General features: G+C 43.8%; 2 protein-coding genes across 4 annotated transcripts; one reads left to right on the top strand and one right to left on the bottom strand.

Moving 5' to 3' along the window:
- Nucleotides 1–2,256: 2,256 nt before the first annotated feature.
- Nucleotides 2,257–6,831, top strand: LOC135622390 (putative chloride channel-like protein CLC-g). Of its 3 annotated transcripts, none has more exons than XM_065124206.1 (7): nucleotides 2,257–2,631; nucleotides 2,745–2,945; nucleotides 3,017–3,194; nucleotides 3,867–4,129; nucleotides 4,565–4,834; nucleotides 5,066–6,185; nucleotides 6,515–6,831. In XM_065124206.1, exons 1-7 carry the CDS (start codon nucleotides 2,405–2,407, stop codon nucleotides 6,674–6,676), a joined length of 2,421 nt encoding a protein of 806 aa, XP_064980278.1. In that variant the 5' UTR covers nucleotides 2,257–2,404; the 3' UTR covers nucleotides 6,677–6,831. The 3 variants fall into 3 exon arrangements, with proteins under 3 accessions (XP_064980278.1, XP_064980288.1, XP_064980296.1); XM_065124216.1 differs by lacking the exon at nucleotides 6,515–6,831 and adding an exon at nucleotides 6,328–6,485; XM_065124224.1 differs by lacking the exon at nucleotides 6,515–6,831 and adding an exon at nucleotides 6,268–6,408.
- Nucleotides 6,832–13,160: 6,329 nt separating this feature from the next.
- On the bottom strand, nucleotides 13,161–14,329 carry LOC135622386 (36.4 kDa proline-rich protein-like). Its single transcript, XM_065124194.1, has 2 exons — nucleotides 13,482–14,329; nucleotides 13,161–13,370 (listed from the first exon to the last, which is right to left on the bottom strand). The coding sequence occupies exon 1, from the start codon at nucleotides 14,276–14,278 to the stop codon at nucleotides 13,508–13,510; it is 771 nt and encodes a 256-aa protein (XP_064980266.1). The 5' UTR covers nucleotides 14,279–14,329; the 3' UTR covers nucleotides 13,161–13,370; nucleotides 13,482–13,507.
- Between the last annotated feature and the right edge of the window lie 1,453 nt (nucleotides 14,330–15,782).

Raw genomic sequence — 15,782 nt, 5'->3', positions numbered from 1 at the left:
CTCACCGTGTAAACGAACTAATGCAACAATGGATAACTTGCAACTGTGGGAGAACCTAGTCAGCTAAACCGTCTGATCTCCAAGTCGAAGTTGCAACACAGCATCGTGTAAGTGCCCGCAATTTTATTAGCTAAAGGCGCACGCAATGATTGAGGTGGGGCTTTCTTCACTCTCTCGGCCAGACAAGGTAATAAAATACTGATGCCTTTGTGCCATCGGCCTTCCGTCTGTCTCGTAATCATTTCTACCGAGACAAATTTAGACTGTCAGCTCGTCAGGTGAGTGTGCGGCCTAGGAATCAGACCCCGGCCACACCTCACCTAAAACTTTAGCAGTAGGTGGAAGAAAGGCGAGTGTTCATACCCGCCTCTACGAAAGCTAATTGAAGTATGCATCCTTGTCATCAATATCCATCTAAATCTTCATATATTTTACTTACTGTTCTTCAAACTTATTTGTAATTCTAGAAATATAGAGAGAGATAGAGAGAAGAAAGCTGATGACGGGAGCATGGGCCAGTGCAGCTAGGGTGGCTAACTCAGGTCACATCAAATGTGCTACGTGGATCCAAACGATAGGCTCGACTCTAAAGTCCACATTAATTGTCGTGTGGGTACGTACCCAAACAGGTGGGGATACATACGATCGATCCTTAGTGGTAATTTGTAAGGATTTGACCTAATTGTGTCTATCCATATGGCTGTCACCACAAGTACAACCTAAACTCGAATCACATGCGTGTCCATATGATATGACCAAATAAACCTCTCTCCCTGACAATAATACATCATGGCACCGAGGGCCACATAGAGCACATCGATTTCACGTTTGATCCATTGTGATTCCGTCGTCGGCTTAGTTGTCTGTCATCATCAAATTTCATTGCGATTCAGTCAGAATAATTTTCCCTGATAACTCGATTTATTATTCCAACGCTATAAACCGGAGGTGGGCCAATCACGAAGCAGTGTGGTGCACCCCGGTTTACACGGTTCCTAGCGTGGGCCCCCGACGACGTCCTCAACCACCGATCGATGGCTTCAACGTGGCATGTCGTACTGCCGCTGGCTGTACCCGCAGTAACAGACAAAAATCTTTTGTTCCGACGCCACAGCGAGTCGTGTCCCTCCGACAACTCATCCCATGTGCTCTGCTGTCCTGCTCACGACGCCGCATAACGTGTTCCGCTCGAATCAATCGACCGACTTATATACCAATAACAATTATTATGATCGTCGTCATAACTTGGAAATATAGTTTTGAATCAAACTTGGTAATCTGGTGCATGTTAACCAAGTCAATCTCATATCGTACGCCTGCAACCGTTGTGGGTCCGCCATGATTGCTTGATCACCAGCATTCCCTCTCCAAAATAAATTAAATTAAGGTATTTTCTTTTCATTTATCCTTTCAAATTTTAAGTTTGTCGAAAACATATTTATTTTTTTAATATAATGTAAACATATGTAGGGCGATTGTTCGAAAAAATATTTTCTTTTTGAATTTTATCGGATGACATCCTTATTTTTAAAATTCTCAAACTATCATCTCCTATTTTTAATGTTTCAAAAAAATCCCTTTAAAAAAGTTATCATTTTTTCTGTCCAAATATAATTTTTTTTTCCGTCAATTATTTGCAGTATTTTGTGTGGATTAGTTTTTATCTATAAAATATTGTATAAAATATTTTTTTAAAAAAATACTATATAGTATTTTTGATGTCATAATGTTTTTGAAATAAAAACACTATATGGTGTTTTTTTTTTAAATATTATATAATATTTTATGGATAAAAATAATTCACAAAACATTGGCATTTTTCTTTTGGGATTTTGATAGAAAAACACTGTGAGTAACTTTTTGGGGGTATTTTTGAAAGGGATACCACTAGAAAAAACTCAAAAAAATAATATTATATATATATATATATATATATATCCCTTTAAAATATTAAATACTTTTCGTATATATTCACTGCTGGCATCCATCCAAAGTAAGTTGGGTTAATGATTATTAATCATGATATTTAAAAGACATTAATATCAAATAAAATTATATCAATACAATCAAATGGCAATAGAAGATTGACGATAAGGATGTATTTACAAATTTTATGGAATTTTGTAGATAAATTGGAGAATAAAATATAGATATGATAAATCACAAAATAATAAAATAATAGACAATATTAATTAGTCAGCAACTCAATCACAGGCCAAGAATGCTTTCTGGCCTCATCCCCTCATCCTTGTGGCATCCGAGGCCATCGGAAGGACGGCCGTGATCGAGTGGTGTTCCAATCACCGTCACGGCTGCCTCTCTCTCTCTCTCTCTCCATTCCTTACACTTCTCTCGCCAACTCCATTCCTGTCAGACTTAGCGCTCTCTCTCTCTCTCTTCAATCATGGAGACTGCCGCAGACGTCGGGGAAGAGGAGTTGTCGCCGCCGCGATCGTCTTTAGTGTCGGATGATTACGAGGATGTGGAGGAGGTGGAGGAGCAGGGAGGAAATCTAAAGGAGCCGCTTTTGGAGCACCATCCCATCAATCTCCGGCGCCACGCGCCCAACAACACCTCCCAACTCGCCATCGTCGGCTCCAACCTCTGCCCCATCGAGAGCCTCGATTACGAGTCATAACTCTGTCCTCCGTCTCTTCTGTTCATCCCTGTCCTTGGACTGATCGTTTGGTGTCTAAAGATTGGAATTATGCTTCCTGTTTCCTGTTGTGTTTTTGGGTGTTTAGGTTGATCGAGAACGACCTCTTCAACCAGGATTGGAGGAGCCGAGGCCGGGCGGCCATATTGCGGTATGTGTTCCTCAAGTGGACCTTCTGCCTCTTCATCGGCATCGTCGCCGGCGCTGTTGGATTCTTCAACAACCTTGCGGTCGAGAACATCGCCGGCTACAAGTTTTTCACTGTCTCCGACTTGATGCTCGCCAATAAGTAAGCCAAAATTGAGGTTTTCTCCCTAACTTTACCCGATGGATCGAGTCAAATGAGATTCTTTTTTGAAGGTATTGGACAGCGTTCTGGGTGTTTGCCGGTTCAAATTTGGCCCTTTTACTGTTTGCGACGGTGATCACGGCCTTTGTTTCGACCGCGGCAGGCGGGTCTGGAATACCGGAGGTGAAGGCTTACTTGAATGGGGTGGATGCTCCTGATATCTTCTCGCTTCGCACCCTTGTTGTAAAGGTGAGATTTTGATACAGCCTTGATGATTCTATCGTAGCAGGTCCAAAAGTATCTGAGTGCTTCTTTGCTGGAAGAAACTATCTGAATAGCTGTATCGAATTAGATAGTACTTTTCTGAACTTGTAATTCGGAACATTACTTGACGACATAAACATAATTAAGAATCGTACTGCAAGGACAAACGGTGTCATGATTTCTTCTAGTTTCCTGCTCTGATAATTCTCTCTTAATCAGCTGTATTCGCTTGAGAAAAGAGTCTTGAGGAGTTTGCTAGTAGGCAAGTTTGGATCTTTCGACCTATACTTGATGATAACAAAAATAGGGTAGAGAGTTAGAAGCAATATGATGATTAAGCACAAATTGCTCATTTTGATCAAAGAATCTTTCATTGCATTGATCTTAGTGAACTAAAACACAGTTCATGCCACCTGCATGCTTGATTCATGCAAATCTGTAACTCAACTGATATCAGCTCAGGTTTTATCAATTTACAACCGCTTCAATAATTTGTTGATCGTACCATATTCTTGTCTGGAAAATTGTCTCTAATTATCAGTTAACTTCCATGTTGTTCAAATGTTTGTGTGACTATTCCTTAGCAATTAAATCTTGCTAGTTAAATGATTTTCACTATGATGAGTGTCTGATTCATCCTTTTGCATCAAATGGTAGATTGTAGGTATGATTGCTGCTGTATCATCTTCACTCCATGTCGGCAAGGCTGGCCCCATGGTGCACATCGGTGCATGCATTGGGGCTATAGTTGGACAAGGTGGGTCCCGCAAGTACGGCATGACATGCAGATGGCTACGTTACTTCAAAAATGACAGAGATAGGCGTGATCTTGTTACCTGCGGCGCTGCTGCTGGTGTTGCTGCTGCTTTTCGTGCCCCAGTTGGGGGTGTTCTATTTGCTCTCGAGTCATTGTCTTCATGGTAAGGGCATATGGTACAATTTTTGCTGTGTGATCTAAAAAATTTCTTGGTTTGCTTTTCTTTCTTATATATTCTTTAGAGAAAAGAATCAACTTCTGATTTTGGTCTCTGGCAAATTAAGCTTCATTTTAGATTCATTTATGATTTCTCCTTGACTGGAAATGTGACTTTAATTTTGATTCTTAACCATTCATCAGGAATCAAATCCTTGGAAATAGTTTCCAGTTCCTCAATAACACACATAATTTGTATTTCGCTTGACTGGAAATGCAACTTCTCTTTTGATTCTCAAGGAACATATTTCTATTACCTGCTAATATGCTCAAGCAAACTTAATTTTCATCGATAGATACCAGATCTTTGAACTATTACTTCTGTTAGAAGTAAGATCTATTTGTGTCTTCTCATAATTGAGACATGTACTTTATATCACAGGTGGAGAAGTGCCCTGATATGGAGAGCATTCTTTACAACAGCTGTAGTTGCCGTCACACTGCGTGCACTGATTGACATCTGCGAAAGAGGAAAATGTGGGTTATTTGGGAAGGGCGGGCTGATTATGTATGATGTTACCTCAGATACTATTACGTATCACATTGCCGACTTACCTCCAGTGATCCTCCTTGGAGTAATTGGGGGAATATTGGGAAGTCTATACAATTTTCTTATGTTGAAGGTTCTTCGTGTATGCAGTCTTGTTAACGAGTATGTGTCAATTTGTTCTCTGTTTCTTTTTTTTTTCCACTTTCTTTGTGTTACCATCATCTTTTATGTGTTGTATTTATAGCTCATCTCCTATAGGGCAAAATGATTAGATTGCAGATCCATTTTTTCTCCTGAATCAATTCAAATAATATTTCAGGGTTCTTGTTTACTTGTTTTTATTTGGAAGAAACAGGGCTCTCCTTCTAAACTAGAAATCTTCTGTTTTTTCAGGAAAGGACGTGCCTACAGGTTGCTTCTCGCTGCTACGGTGTCCATATTTATATCTTGTTGTCTGTTTGGGTTACCATGGCTGGCACCCTGCAGGCCTTGCCTGAAAGAAGATTGCCCCTCTATGGGTCAGCCTGGCAGCTTTAAGAATTTCCAGTGCCCTCCAAATCATTACAATGATCTAGCTAGCTTATTTTTCAACACCAATGATGATACAATCAGAAAACTCTACAGTAGTGAAACGAATGATGATTTCCAGAAGTCCTCTATCATGCTATCCTTTGTTGCCTCCTATGTTCTTGGCATCTTAAGTTATGGTGTTGCTGCACCTTTCGGTCTTTTCGTGCCCATCATCTTAACTGGTGCAAGCTATGGACGTCTTATTGGAATGCTAATGGGGGCGAACTCAAATCTAGATCATGGTCTCTTTGCGGTCCTTGGCTCGGCTTCCTTTCTAGGTGGAACAATGAGGATGACTGTGTCTGTATGTGTCATTATACTAGAATTGACCAACAATCTCTTGTTGCTTCCCCTTGTTATGCTGGTTCTCCTGATATCCAAAACTGTGGCTGACTCCTTCAATCCCAACATCTACGATCTGATTCTGAAATTGAAGGGGCTTCCTTATCTTGAAGACCATGCAGAACCATACATGAGGCAGCTCACAGTCAGTGATGTGGTCGCAGGTCCTTTGAGAACCTTTAATGGTGTCGAGAAGGTCGGTAACATTATCCACATATTGAAGACAACCGGCCATCATGCATTTCCTGTGATCGACGAACCACCGTTTTCTTCCTCTCCTGTGCTGTATGGCCTCATCCTCCGTGCACACCTTTTAAGTCTATTAAAGAAGAAGTGTTTTCTGCCGACGTGCACTCTCTCAAGTTTTGATGCATCAAAGCAATTCGTGGCTGATGATTTCGCTAAGCGCGGATCGGGGAAACATGATCGTATAGAGGATATCGAGGTGACAGCAGAAGAGATGGAGATGTACATTGATTTGCATCCATTTACAAACACATCACCTTATACGGTGGTTGAGACGATGTCACTGGCAAAAGCACTCACACTTTTCCGCCAAGTGGGCTTGAGACACCTCTTGATTGTTCCGAAGTCCTCTTGTGTAAGTAACTCATCCTGAATTTGTTCTCTGTTAATCGGTAATATAACTTGCATCTGTATGTGTTGCCAAACTTTTAATGCAGATGCTAGCTTTATAGATGATGTGGATGCTTATGTATGCCTCCCCTTCACTTCATTGACAGTATCAAACCAAACTAATCAGCAAGCAGCAGCAATTGAGTGAAGGGAGGAACAGTGGATACTTGCGTCCACATTCAATAAAAAAAATTCATATATAATTTTCTTGACAACACATTTAAAGAATGCTTTGCATTAATCACATCTGCTTTTGCTTCTTAATCCGACTAAACCTTTTCTGTACAACTGCAGAGGGCGCCGGTGGTTGGCATCTTGACGAGGCATGACTTCATGCCAGAGCACATCTTGGGTTTGCATCCGTTCCTGGTGAAAAGCAGGTGGAAGAGACTGCGATTTCATCAATCGACCTTGACTAGATTCTTCAGGACTAGTTTGATGTGGGCTTGCTCTTAAGGTGTTGTATAATGGAAGATGTTTCATTTTTTCACTCGAACCATGTAGTCCTACAAACCTCTGATTCGATGCATTAAATTTATTTTCACAATTGTGTGTTCTGTAAAAGCTTGTAAGATGTTGCTCATCGACGAATACACTTCATTTTTTCTTGAGATGTAATCCTGCAAAGCTCTGGTTTGAGAGAAAGCTCAATGATGTAGAGAGGAAATTGGATTTCTTTACATAACAGAATATGCTTCATTTTTTCTTAAGATGTAATCCTGCAAAGCTCTGGTTTGAGAGAAAGCTCAGTGATGTAGAGAGGAAATTGGATTCTTTACATAACAGTGGTGCAGAGTCCAAATGAGACCATCTCGATCTTTACCTTGTGAATCTGCCTTTGTACTTTATTTAGTTACACAATTGGTGCTTTGCATGATCTTATTGTAGCACGACAGCTTTGTTATGTTTATGTGCTCAATTACAGTGTCTGGTAAAAATCCATCCTGACAGTTTTATCGTAAAGTTCTAAGCTTGAATCTCGTATTCGTCATATATTTTTTATATAAAAAAAAATATTTACACGACTTTATTAATAGAGAAACAAAAAAAAGGTTGATCATTCTTCTCCTAATATAAGCCCACTTTGTTATTGTCATTACTTTGAGACCTACAAAAGCATCTACTGACACAACACCAACTTTCAAATATCTTTTCTGACCATCACTCATGATTATTTTATTAGAAGATTGATAGCAGTAATCTCTAATAAAATAATAATAAATTTTACTACTCAGAATCTCTCAATTATTATTCTTCTTTTTTTTCTTTTTTTTTTCACAATCCCTTATTTCATATGTTGAAACTCTATAGGTATATGGATGTCGCTCGACTCCGTCATCTGCTGGATACCACAGTTCATCTTGTAATGTCGAACGACACTCCACACTCAATATCACTAAAAGGAAGATTTTACTCTCACATCGTTTGACACTATTCCATCGTCTGATACTATTTGAAGCCCCCTCAATGTCATCTGACATTGGTCGATAACCCGACACAAGTGAATAAGGATGTAGTCCCGATACCACTTCAATAGAGGGGAAAAGAATAATAATAATAATAATAATAATAATAATAATAATAATAATAATAATAAGAGAAAAAAATCATTTACCTTCATTTAAAAAAATATCTTAGGATTATTAAAAAATCATAAAACTAGATGATAAATAGCAAGAAGGCTGTCTGTTGATAGAAATCTCCTTCTCTTGTCGTCGTCCTATCACAGACTTAGTTGGTTTTGCCTAAGTCATGCGGCACCCTTGTGTGTCCGTCCATAAAGGTCAGCCTCCCCAAAGCCTCCCATGGTCCCTTAAGACCCACAAAAGAGAAAACGGGTTAGAGAGAATGCCTCACTCGGGATCCATAAGCAAACATTCTAGAAAACACTTCATAGACAATGCAAATTACAAACAGACTTTACAAGCTCTGAACAGTTGCACAATAAAGGGTCAAAATGGTCCATTATAGACCGAAAATCTCTCACAAGTGTCCATATGACATAACCTTTATTTACAAGCCTAAAGCGGCCACCAACCCAACTAAAATGGGACTATTAAGCCTTTAGTCGTCCCTCTACATGCTGTGCAAAGCATGAACATACCAAAAGACATGGACATACATAAGCATTACATCAAACATCTTGTTTAGAAATTTGTCCGTGACATTCTCCCCCACTTATTCCTTCGACGTCCTCGTCGAAGCCTTTGTCGACACTGCAACTCCTTGACTTTGCTGAGTCTTCAATCTTCTGCTCCAGCTGCAATTTGCCTCCTGGCTCACAACTACTCTCCAGTGTTGTTTTTGAGTAGTCGAACCTTTGATCCGCCATGCTGCTTCAACTTGCCAATGACTTTGACTCTAGTGTGGGGTTGGCTAAGTTAATCCTTGTTGGTTCCTGCGGATCCTCCAAATGAAGGAAAGACCATCCTTACTGCACCAGTCTCTCAAATGTCTCATGCTGCTTGAACTGGATGGATGCTTGTTGGAGTTTTAACGAGTATCGTCTCGCAAACTTCTGAAGTTTTGGGTCCTTCCTCCACAAAATTTGCCCATTGACTCTTCTTTCACTTAGTTGTCACTTCCAAGTAGGTTCGCATCACTTCTGCTTTCGATTGGCATTTCGTTGGGAAATGAAGCGAACAATCTACTTTCAGTAGCACTGATCACCGTTGGTGAGGATTTGATAACTATTGTCTTCTATTATCTTCGAAGGGTCTTTGAACTTGTGCAGAGCTCCTCTGCTAGATAGATAAGAGAATTGGGGTACTTGGTTTCGCACATTCTCTTAAGAGTTGAGAAGGCAAATGTTACTTAACTTCGCCCATCTCCTCGAGGTTGTACTTCATGCATCGAGCTGGTTACTGGCCTTCGCCTGCTCTTTGCTCACACTTCTGAAGCACTTGAAGTGTTTGCACTCCTTGCGTTGAGTTAACTACTGTGATTCACCTTCTCGATGTCATCGAACTTATGGAATGCAAGAAGTTTTCACCCCAACTTGGAGTAATTCTCTAATAGATTTGGTCGCCTCAGGGATTGTACCGTCTTCTCCATCAACCCTGCTGCCTACTCCCCTGAGTAGCAAAGGTACAACACCACATACTACCTGCTTTGTTCCTTGGTCGTACACTTTTGCATGACCCGAAGTCCTTCACTTTCGGCTATCTTGATGAGAAGCTCATTGACACCAGTCTTACTAAGTTCATTGGCCTCTGCCCTTCAGTCTTATCTCAGTACTTGGAGTTTGCCTCTGCATGCTCCGCCTCCTCGGCCCCTTTCACGACCAAGCGCTCTCCCTCCATAAGAGCAAGGGATCAATGACTTTCGCGGAAGTCCCGCCTATGCGGTACCATGGCGCTGTCATGCCCATAACCCTACTATCCGTCGTCTCGCATCTACATCCCTTTTTGTCACAATTAGTAGATATGTCTCTATGGCACTCCTCCGAGTTCACTTCCATTCTAACTGATGTTTGATTTTGGGTAACTAAGTCCCTCTGGACTTGTCGTCGCTTCCTCGCCCCTTTCGACCCCCTGCTTCAACACCTTTGTGTTCTCCAAGCAGCTCCCTTTTATCGATGGAAAGACAGACTACAATTCCCATGCATGGCCTCTGCCATCACGTTGTAGGATTTGCACCGATTCTGTTCTCCTTAGCTTCCTCGGTAGCAACGTTCGCTTACTCGACCTTGTCCTCTGACTTGCTAGGCTCCCTTAAGCGAATATGGGCTCTAGAGCAATCTAACTCTCTAGCTGCTTCGATCATACCTCTGCATGATCAAGTCTCTCCCATAGGACTCACTGGTACTTGCATTCAAACTTTTTCCTTGGTAAAACACAACCCCCATATGCTGATGACAAAGGCTTTCATCCGATGCAAAATTTGATGCACGCTCGGAAGACCCGCCTCTGCGGTACCATGGCCTTCACTCCTTGAATTCATAGCCCTTTTTACCGTAATGTTGTTCACGGAAGTGGAGCTTCTAATAGCTCCCGATCATACCTCCGTATGATCTAGTCCCTCACGGGACTCATTCATGTGTATCGCATTGCCACGAACTGTTCCACCACGATCCGCTGCACCATGTCGCCTCTGGTGACATCTCCATTGCATTCTGATCCTTGTGGGATGAACTCGAATTGTGATCCCTCCATGTGTGGTCTCTGCCAATACATCGCAGGGTCTCTTCCACCTTCGATTTTGTTTGCTTCTTTGGCAATCGACCTTCATCCACCCACTCTTGGGTCACACCTAGATGAAGCACCACTCTAGGATAGTCCGTCGCCTAGTAGCTCTCGAAGTCTCCCGACTTCACTGCAATTAGTGCACCATTGTCTGGATCCTAGGCCTCTGCCCCTACTAGTACAATCTCCGCTGCACATTGCTTCCTTCATGGTAACTTGAATGACAACACTATGGCATATTCTTCAAGAGTACCCGCCTCTGTATCCTCTTGCCCCGTGCCAATGCCTTCTGAACCCAACTTCGCCTCCGCAAGTTGAGTCGCCTTAGTTCCTCCATCAAATGCTTCTCCGAGGTAAGGTGCATATGCCCAGAAGCTTCCTTCATCTTTGGCACCATGCAAGATGAGTCCGCTCCATCAGAATGAAGGACCCATGGAATAACATGATCCTGCTCTTGCCTCTGTAAGAGTTCATGTCCTTGACCTCTGTCCAAGAAAATCATTATACCTCCGCTCCATGTTCCACCTTCTATGCTAGCTCCCTTCATGCGGCTTGGGTACTTTGCCAAGTTACACCCAAGTTACTCCGTTCCTCGTTTTTTGCATTAAGTTGATGGTGGCTTTCGCGCCCACCATTCCACGGGTCAACCCTCTCTTGAGTCTGATCTCCATATCGACTCCAAGTGTGCTTTCATTTGTGTTGCTTTGGGTTGCTCCCCCACTTGATCTCGTAATGCATCCACCAATGCATTCTCTCAAGCGAGATCATGCGACGATTCCTTGCCACTTGCTCGGTCCATTAAGCTTCGTAGGGTTGTTGTTTGTTGAGGTACTCCTCATCAATATGTGTGATTTGTTGCACATGATTCTCCCTCTTGAATAGTCGAGATTTATCCCTCCTGGATATCTATCCCGTTGGAGCAATATCTCTCTTCCTTTCAGAGACCACTATCCCCTTGGACTACTCCGATTTGCTGAACAAACTGTGCATTGTTCTGCCTCCTGCAAATGCACTTGCTAGGTTGTGACTTCACGTCAATACAGCCCCCGCTGCACCACTCAAGGCATAGCAACATGCTGAACTTGCTGCACACTTCACCCACTTATGGACATATCCTTCACATGCCGAAGAGAAAGTTTCAATGCTCCATGGCGCCAAGTTTTGGTCACCTTGGGATGGTCGCGAACATTCCATCGTCCGCATACAAGCTCATGCATGAGTACCAAATTCTTCGAGTTAGCAATTCCCCTCACATCTGTGAGTTTTACATAACTTTTTCAATCGTTGAGTAACTCATTCCACCTGGTCTCATCCTTTACCAAGCGCCTCGCTTGCCTTGAGCACCATCAAGTATAGTTGTCAACGTTGAGCCATAGCTCAAACTCAGCCATCCCACCCTTTGTGCGCCGCACATTCTTCCAAGCTTGTCTGTTCTCGTGGTGCCTCTTGCGCGAAAGGTTGGTCATTCCTCTGAATGTCAATCTCAGATGCCCGCTCCTCTGAGCGACTCTTGTCCCTACATCTACATGCCCATTTTTTCCCCCAAACGGTCGCGCGTGTGCTAACTGCCCTCAACGCAACCCCGTTAGGTCCCCCACGTTTGCATGTCAAGTGTTTCTATGAGTGCTTGTCCCGCTTTGATACCATCTGTCATAGACTTAGCTGGTTTTGCCTAAGTCGTGCGGCACCCTTGCGTGTCCGTCCGCAAAGGTCAGCCTCCCCGAAGCCTCCCATGGTCCCTTAGGACCCACAAAAGAGAAAACGGATTAGAGAGAACGTCTCACTCGGGATCCACAAGCAAACATTCCAGGCAACACTTTATAAACAATGTAAATTATAAACATACTTTAAACATGATACTCTCGTCCTTGGTCCATCGTGAATTCTTCCTCCTTTCCTTCTTCTTCTTCTTCCCTATCTCGAGCTTGCGAAGCTCGCTTTAATTACCAAGGTGGAGTTCTTTCTGATTTGAGCAGCAGTGTGTGGATTGTCGGGCAACCCGTGATTCCCACTTAGCCATCTTGCGGGTCCCACACAAAGGATCCAACCTGCAGAACGCGACGACGTCCCCGTCAAACCCCTGAGCGAGCTAGAGTTCCCATGGTATCACCCGACCATGGCCAACTCCATCCATCACTGTATCAACGGATGGCCTCTATCTATTCGAGGCAACAAACCCACGATGGCCCCGACAGAAATCTTCGTTTTCTTTAGGCTCAAATTAGATTGCCCGTTGAACTTGATCATTCCACTCGCTCAAGCCTTAGTTCGAATAGGCCAGCTTCGCCAGACCCTAAAACCGATTGTTCATCGACGCTAATTAGCTCCAAAGATGATGCAAGTCTTCCAAAGATCCGGCACAATGCGAAATGAACAATATCAGAGGTGTCTCGCTCTGATTAAATAACAATTTTGGTGTTTATTTTTAGATGTTCTTGATATATGGTGGAGTGGATAATGCGCCTATTAATATTTTTCTTTTAAATATTGATTCTTGGTTTTAAGTAAATCAGCACCTTTGTGATAGATATTATGCCACTTGTTACTGTTGTTGTATGAACCCTAGAAAAAGATGAGTAAGACACCATGTTTTCGTTATTGCTGTAGAGTTTTGAAGTGCCATTGGTGGAGACAATCCTTGGACGGGAACTGACAGCTCTGACACTGAGCAGGAGAGAGACGCCAAGTAAAGGGTCACGAGACGACGTTTCCTTGCGTTTAGGATTCTCTTAGGTTACGTTCTTGCGATGCATGCATGCAATGGAAATCTGGACACCTATTTATTATCTGCTTCAGCAGCACATACTGAAACTACAAGGAAACGAATGCATTCCTTCACTGGAAGAGCTCACTGAAACCAACTGACAACAAAACTCGAATGACCACAATACACCTATTGTACACTGAACGAACAGTAAGGCAGCATCAGCGACTTGGACGACGTCCTCTCCCACCCTCTCGTCAATCTGGATTTACATCCACAGCAGAAATTGTTAGGCGTCGAGGAGATAATCCATGTTTCAAGGTCGTAAACAACGTGAGAAGGAAGGAAGAAGAAGTGAAGAGGAGGGCTTAACTCCGAGAAGAGAGACTTGACTCGGTTCTAGACGGTGCACGTGTAACCAGGTGGTGGAGTCTTCCCACAGGTAAGCAGCAGCTGCAGTGCCAGCGGCACGTAGACGTTCATGTCGAGGACTTTCAGCTTGATGGTGGTGCACAGACAAACCGCCGCCTCGATCTCCACGAGTCCTTGCAGCAAGGGACAGCACTGGTTCGCCGCTGGGTCGCCGGCACCGATGTGCACGAGGCCACCGAGGAGATCGACGCATGCACCAATCTTGAGCGTGTCGACAGGGCAAGTGGGCGATGCTGGGGGGCTCGTAGGAGGCGGCGGCGGCGACTGCCGCGGCGGGCACGGGGTGACACCTGGGGGGACTGTGATGGGTGGCTTTCCCATGACTGGTGGCACGGTGATGGGCGGGACTGTGATAGGTGGCTTGCCCATGATTGGTGGCACGGTGATGGGTGGGACTGTTATAGGTGGCTTGCCGATGACCGGTGGCACGGTGATGGGTGGGAGTGTGATGGGTGGCTTGCCGATGACCGGTGGCACGGTGATGGGTGGGAGTGTGATGGGTGGCTTGCCGATGACTGGTGGCACGGTGATGGGTGGGACTGTGATAGGTGGCACGGTGATGGGCGGCATCGTGATAGGTGGTTTTCCGGTGGAAGGTGGCTTCGGCTTATGGTGTTGTTTGTACTTGGGTGGTTTGGACTTGGATGGAGGGCAGATGTCACAGGAAACAATGGAGGAGACGGAGGAGAGCAAGATCATGAAGGTTAGGAGGACGGCTGAGGTCTTGGAGGAGTCCATCGCTGAAGGACTCTTGCAGAGCGTTTGGTGTGGAAGGCTTAGGGAGGAAGAAGGTGGCTTATATAGGGTGGATGGCGAAGCCCTACAAGGCTTCACGTGAACATCCCTATTAGGCTGGAGTGTGGGGCAGCGGCATGCTGCCAGTCTTGCGAGTTGTTTCTATTCACCGAGTTTTCATGATTTGCTCAACATTCACAAGGATGTCAAGTCTCTCTGTCGATCTCATGCTTCGTTTCATGCTTAAGAGGAGCAGTGCGGGGAGTGGTGCAGGATGAAGCTCCCCTGGTATTCGCTGTGCTGCTCAACACGTTACAGGTATGGCCGCAATGCCTCCAGATCTGGAGGATTCAGATGCAAGTAGAGGAAACGACAGGGTTTTGGCACACATCAATCAATGCTACTCGACTTTAGTCAGCAAATTGGTGAGCTCTTTTTCTCCCCACTCCCCTTTCTCTGCCCAGTGAAAGTCATCTTTTACTGGGAGGAGACCTCGATCGGAAGTCGGATATCAACTCCAAGACGACAGCCAGTTGTTCTGACGGAGCAGCACAAGCAAGCTTTGAAGGTTCAGGACGCATGGAAAGATTCCATAGGTTTGCGTCCCAGTTAGATATTGTGAGATGCCACAGTTTTATCTTCCTCCTGGAGTCCACCGGAGGATACGTGTGGAGTAAAAACATGTTCTTTAATTGGTGGATGTCAAGGAGGAGGAGTCCTCCCATTCATGATTCGTGACTCAGTAGTTCCTGGCAGCCATGGATGCAGCTCTGAACCAGCAATGCTCTACCGTTTGTACTTTAGCTTATGTAGTTTTCTGGGAATGAGGGCGACCACAAAGATTTCTCATATCATGTGACCACGTCAACTTGGTTCCCACCTCCGGCCTCAAGAAATGTCTGCATGATATTAATGTAGGGTAGCTGCATGAGCCTCGTAAGGAATAAACCTAACTAGCTTGTCCTCGCACCACATTAACTTGTGGTGTGAGTTAGAGGACGCTCTCCAAACAGGGTTAACCTTCAGGAGAACAACTTGCAGAGGCGCACACAGAGGACAGAGTCCGATAAGATCGAGAGAGGGAGAGGGAGATGAGCAGTCCGTGAAGGGGCTCCTGGGCGCTTTTAGATTTGGTGTTTGGAGGCAAGCGAACCCGTGACCATTCTTTCCCTTTCTCCCATGGCAGGGGGTGGGCCCTCCCTCCCTCCCTCCATCACCCTGTGGCTAAATCGTGTCTCTCTGGCACTCGGGAATACCAATTACGATAAGATCCGATCCATTCACTGTGTAGATCTCATCCATTCATTGTAGTTCGATTTATTCTGAAAAAGACTTATCTTTCTCGTTTATTTCAAAAGATGCTTCCTGTTTTTGTGTTTTTTGTTTTCCCCCAAAATGGTATTTATGTATTAAATAAATAATATTTAAAATATTCTCATCAACTTGATGATATTTTTTTTTCTCGTTAATTATTATAGTGTTTCGACTTGTTATATTGTTTTGACTA

The sequence above is a fragment of the Musa acuminata genome, chromosome BXJ1-3 (assembly GCF_036884655.1).
Source record: "Musa acuminata AAA Group cultivar baxijiao chromosome BXJ1-3, Cavendish_Baxijiao_AAA, whole genome shotgun sequence".
Classification (NCBI taxonomy): Eukaryota; Viridiplantae; Streptophyta; class Magnoliopsida; order Zingiberales; family Musaceae; genus Musa; species Musa acuminata.
This window is presented reverse-complemented; position numbering and strand designations above follow the sequence as displayed.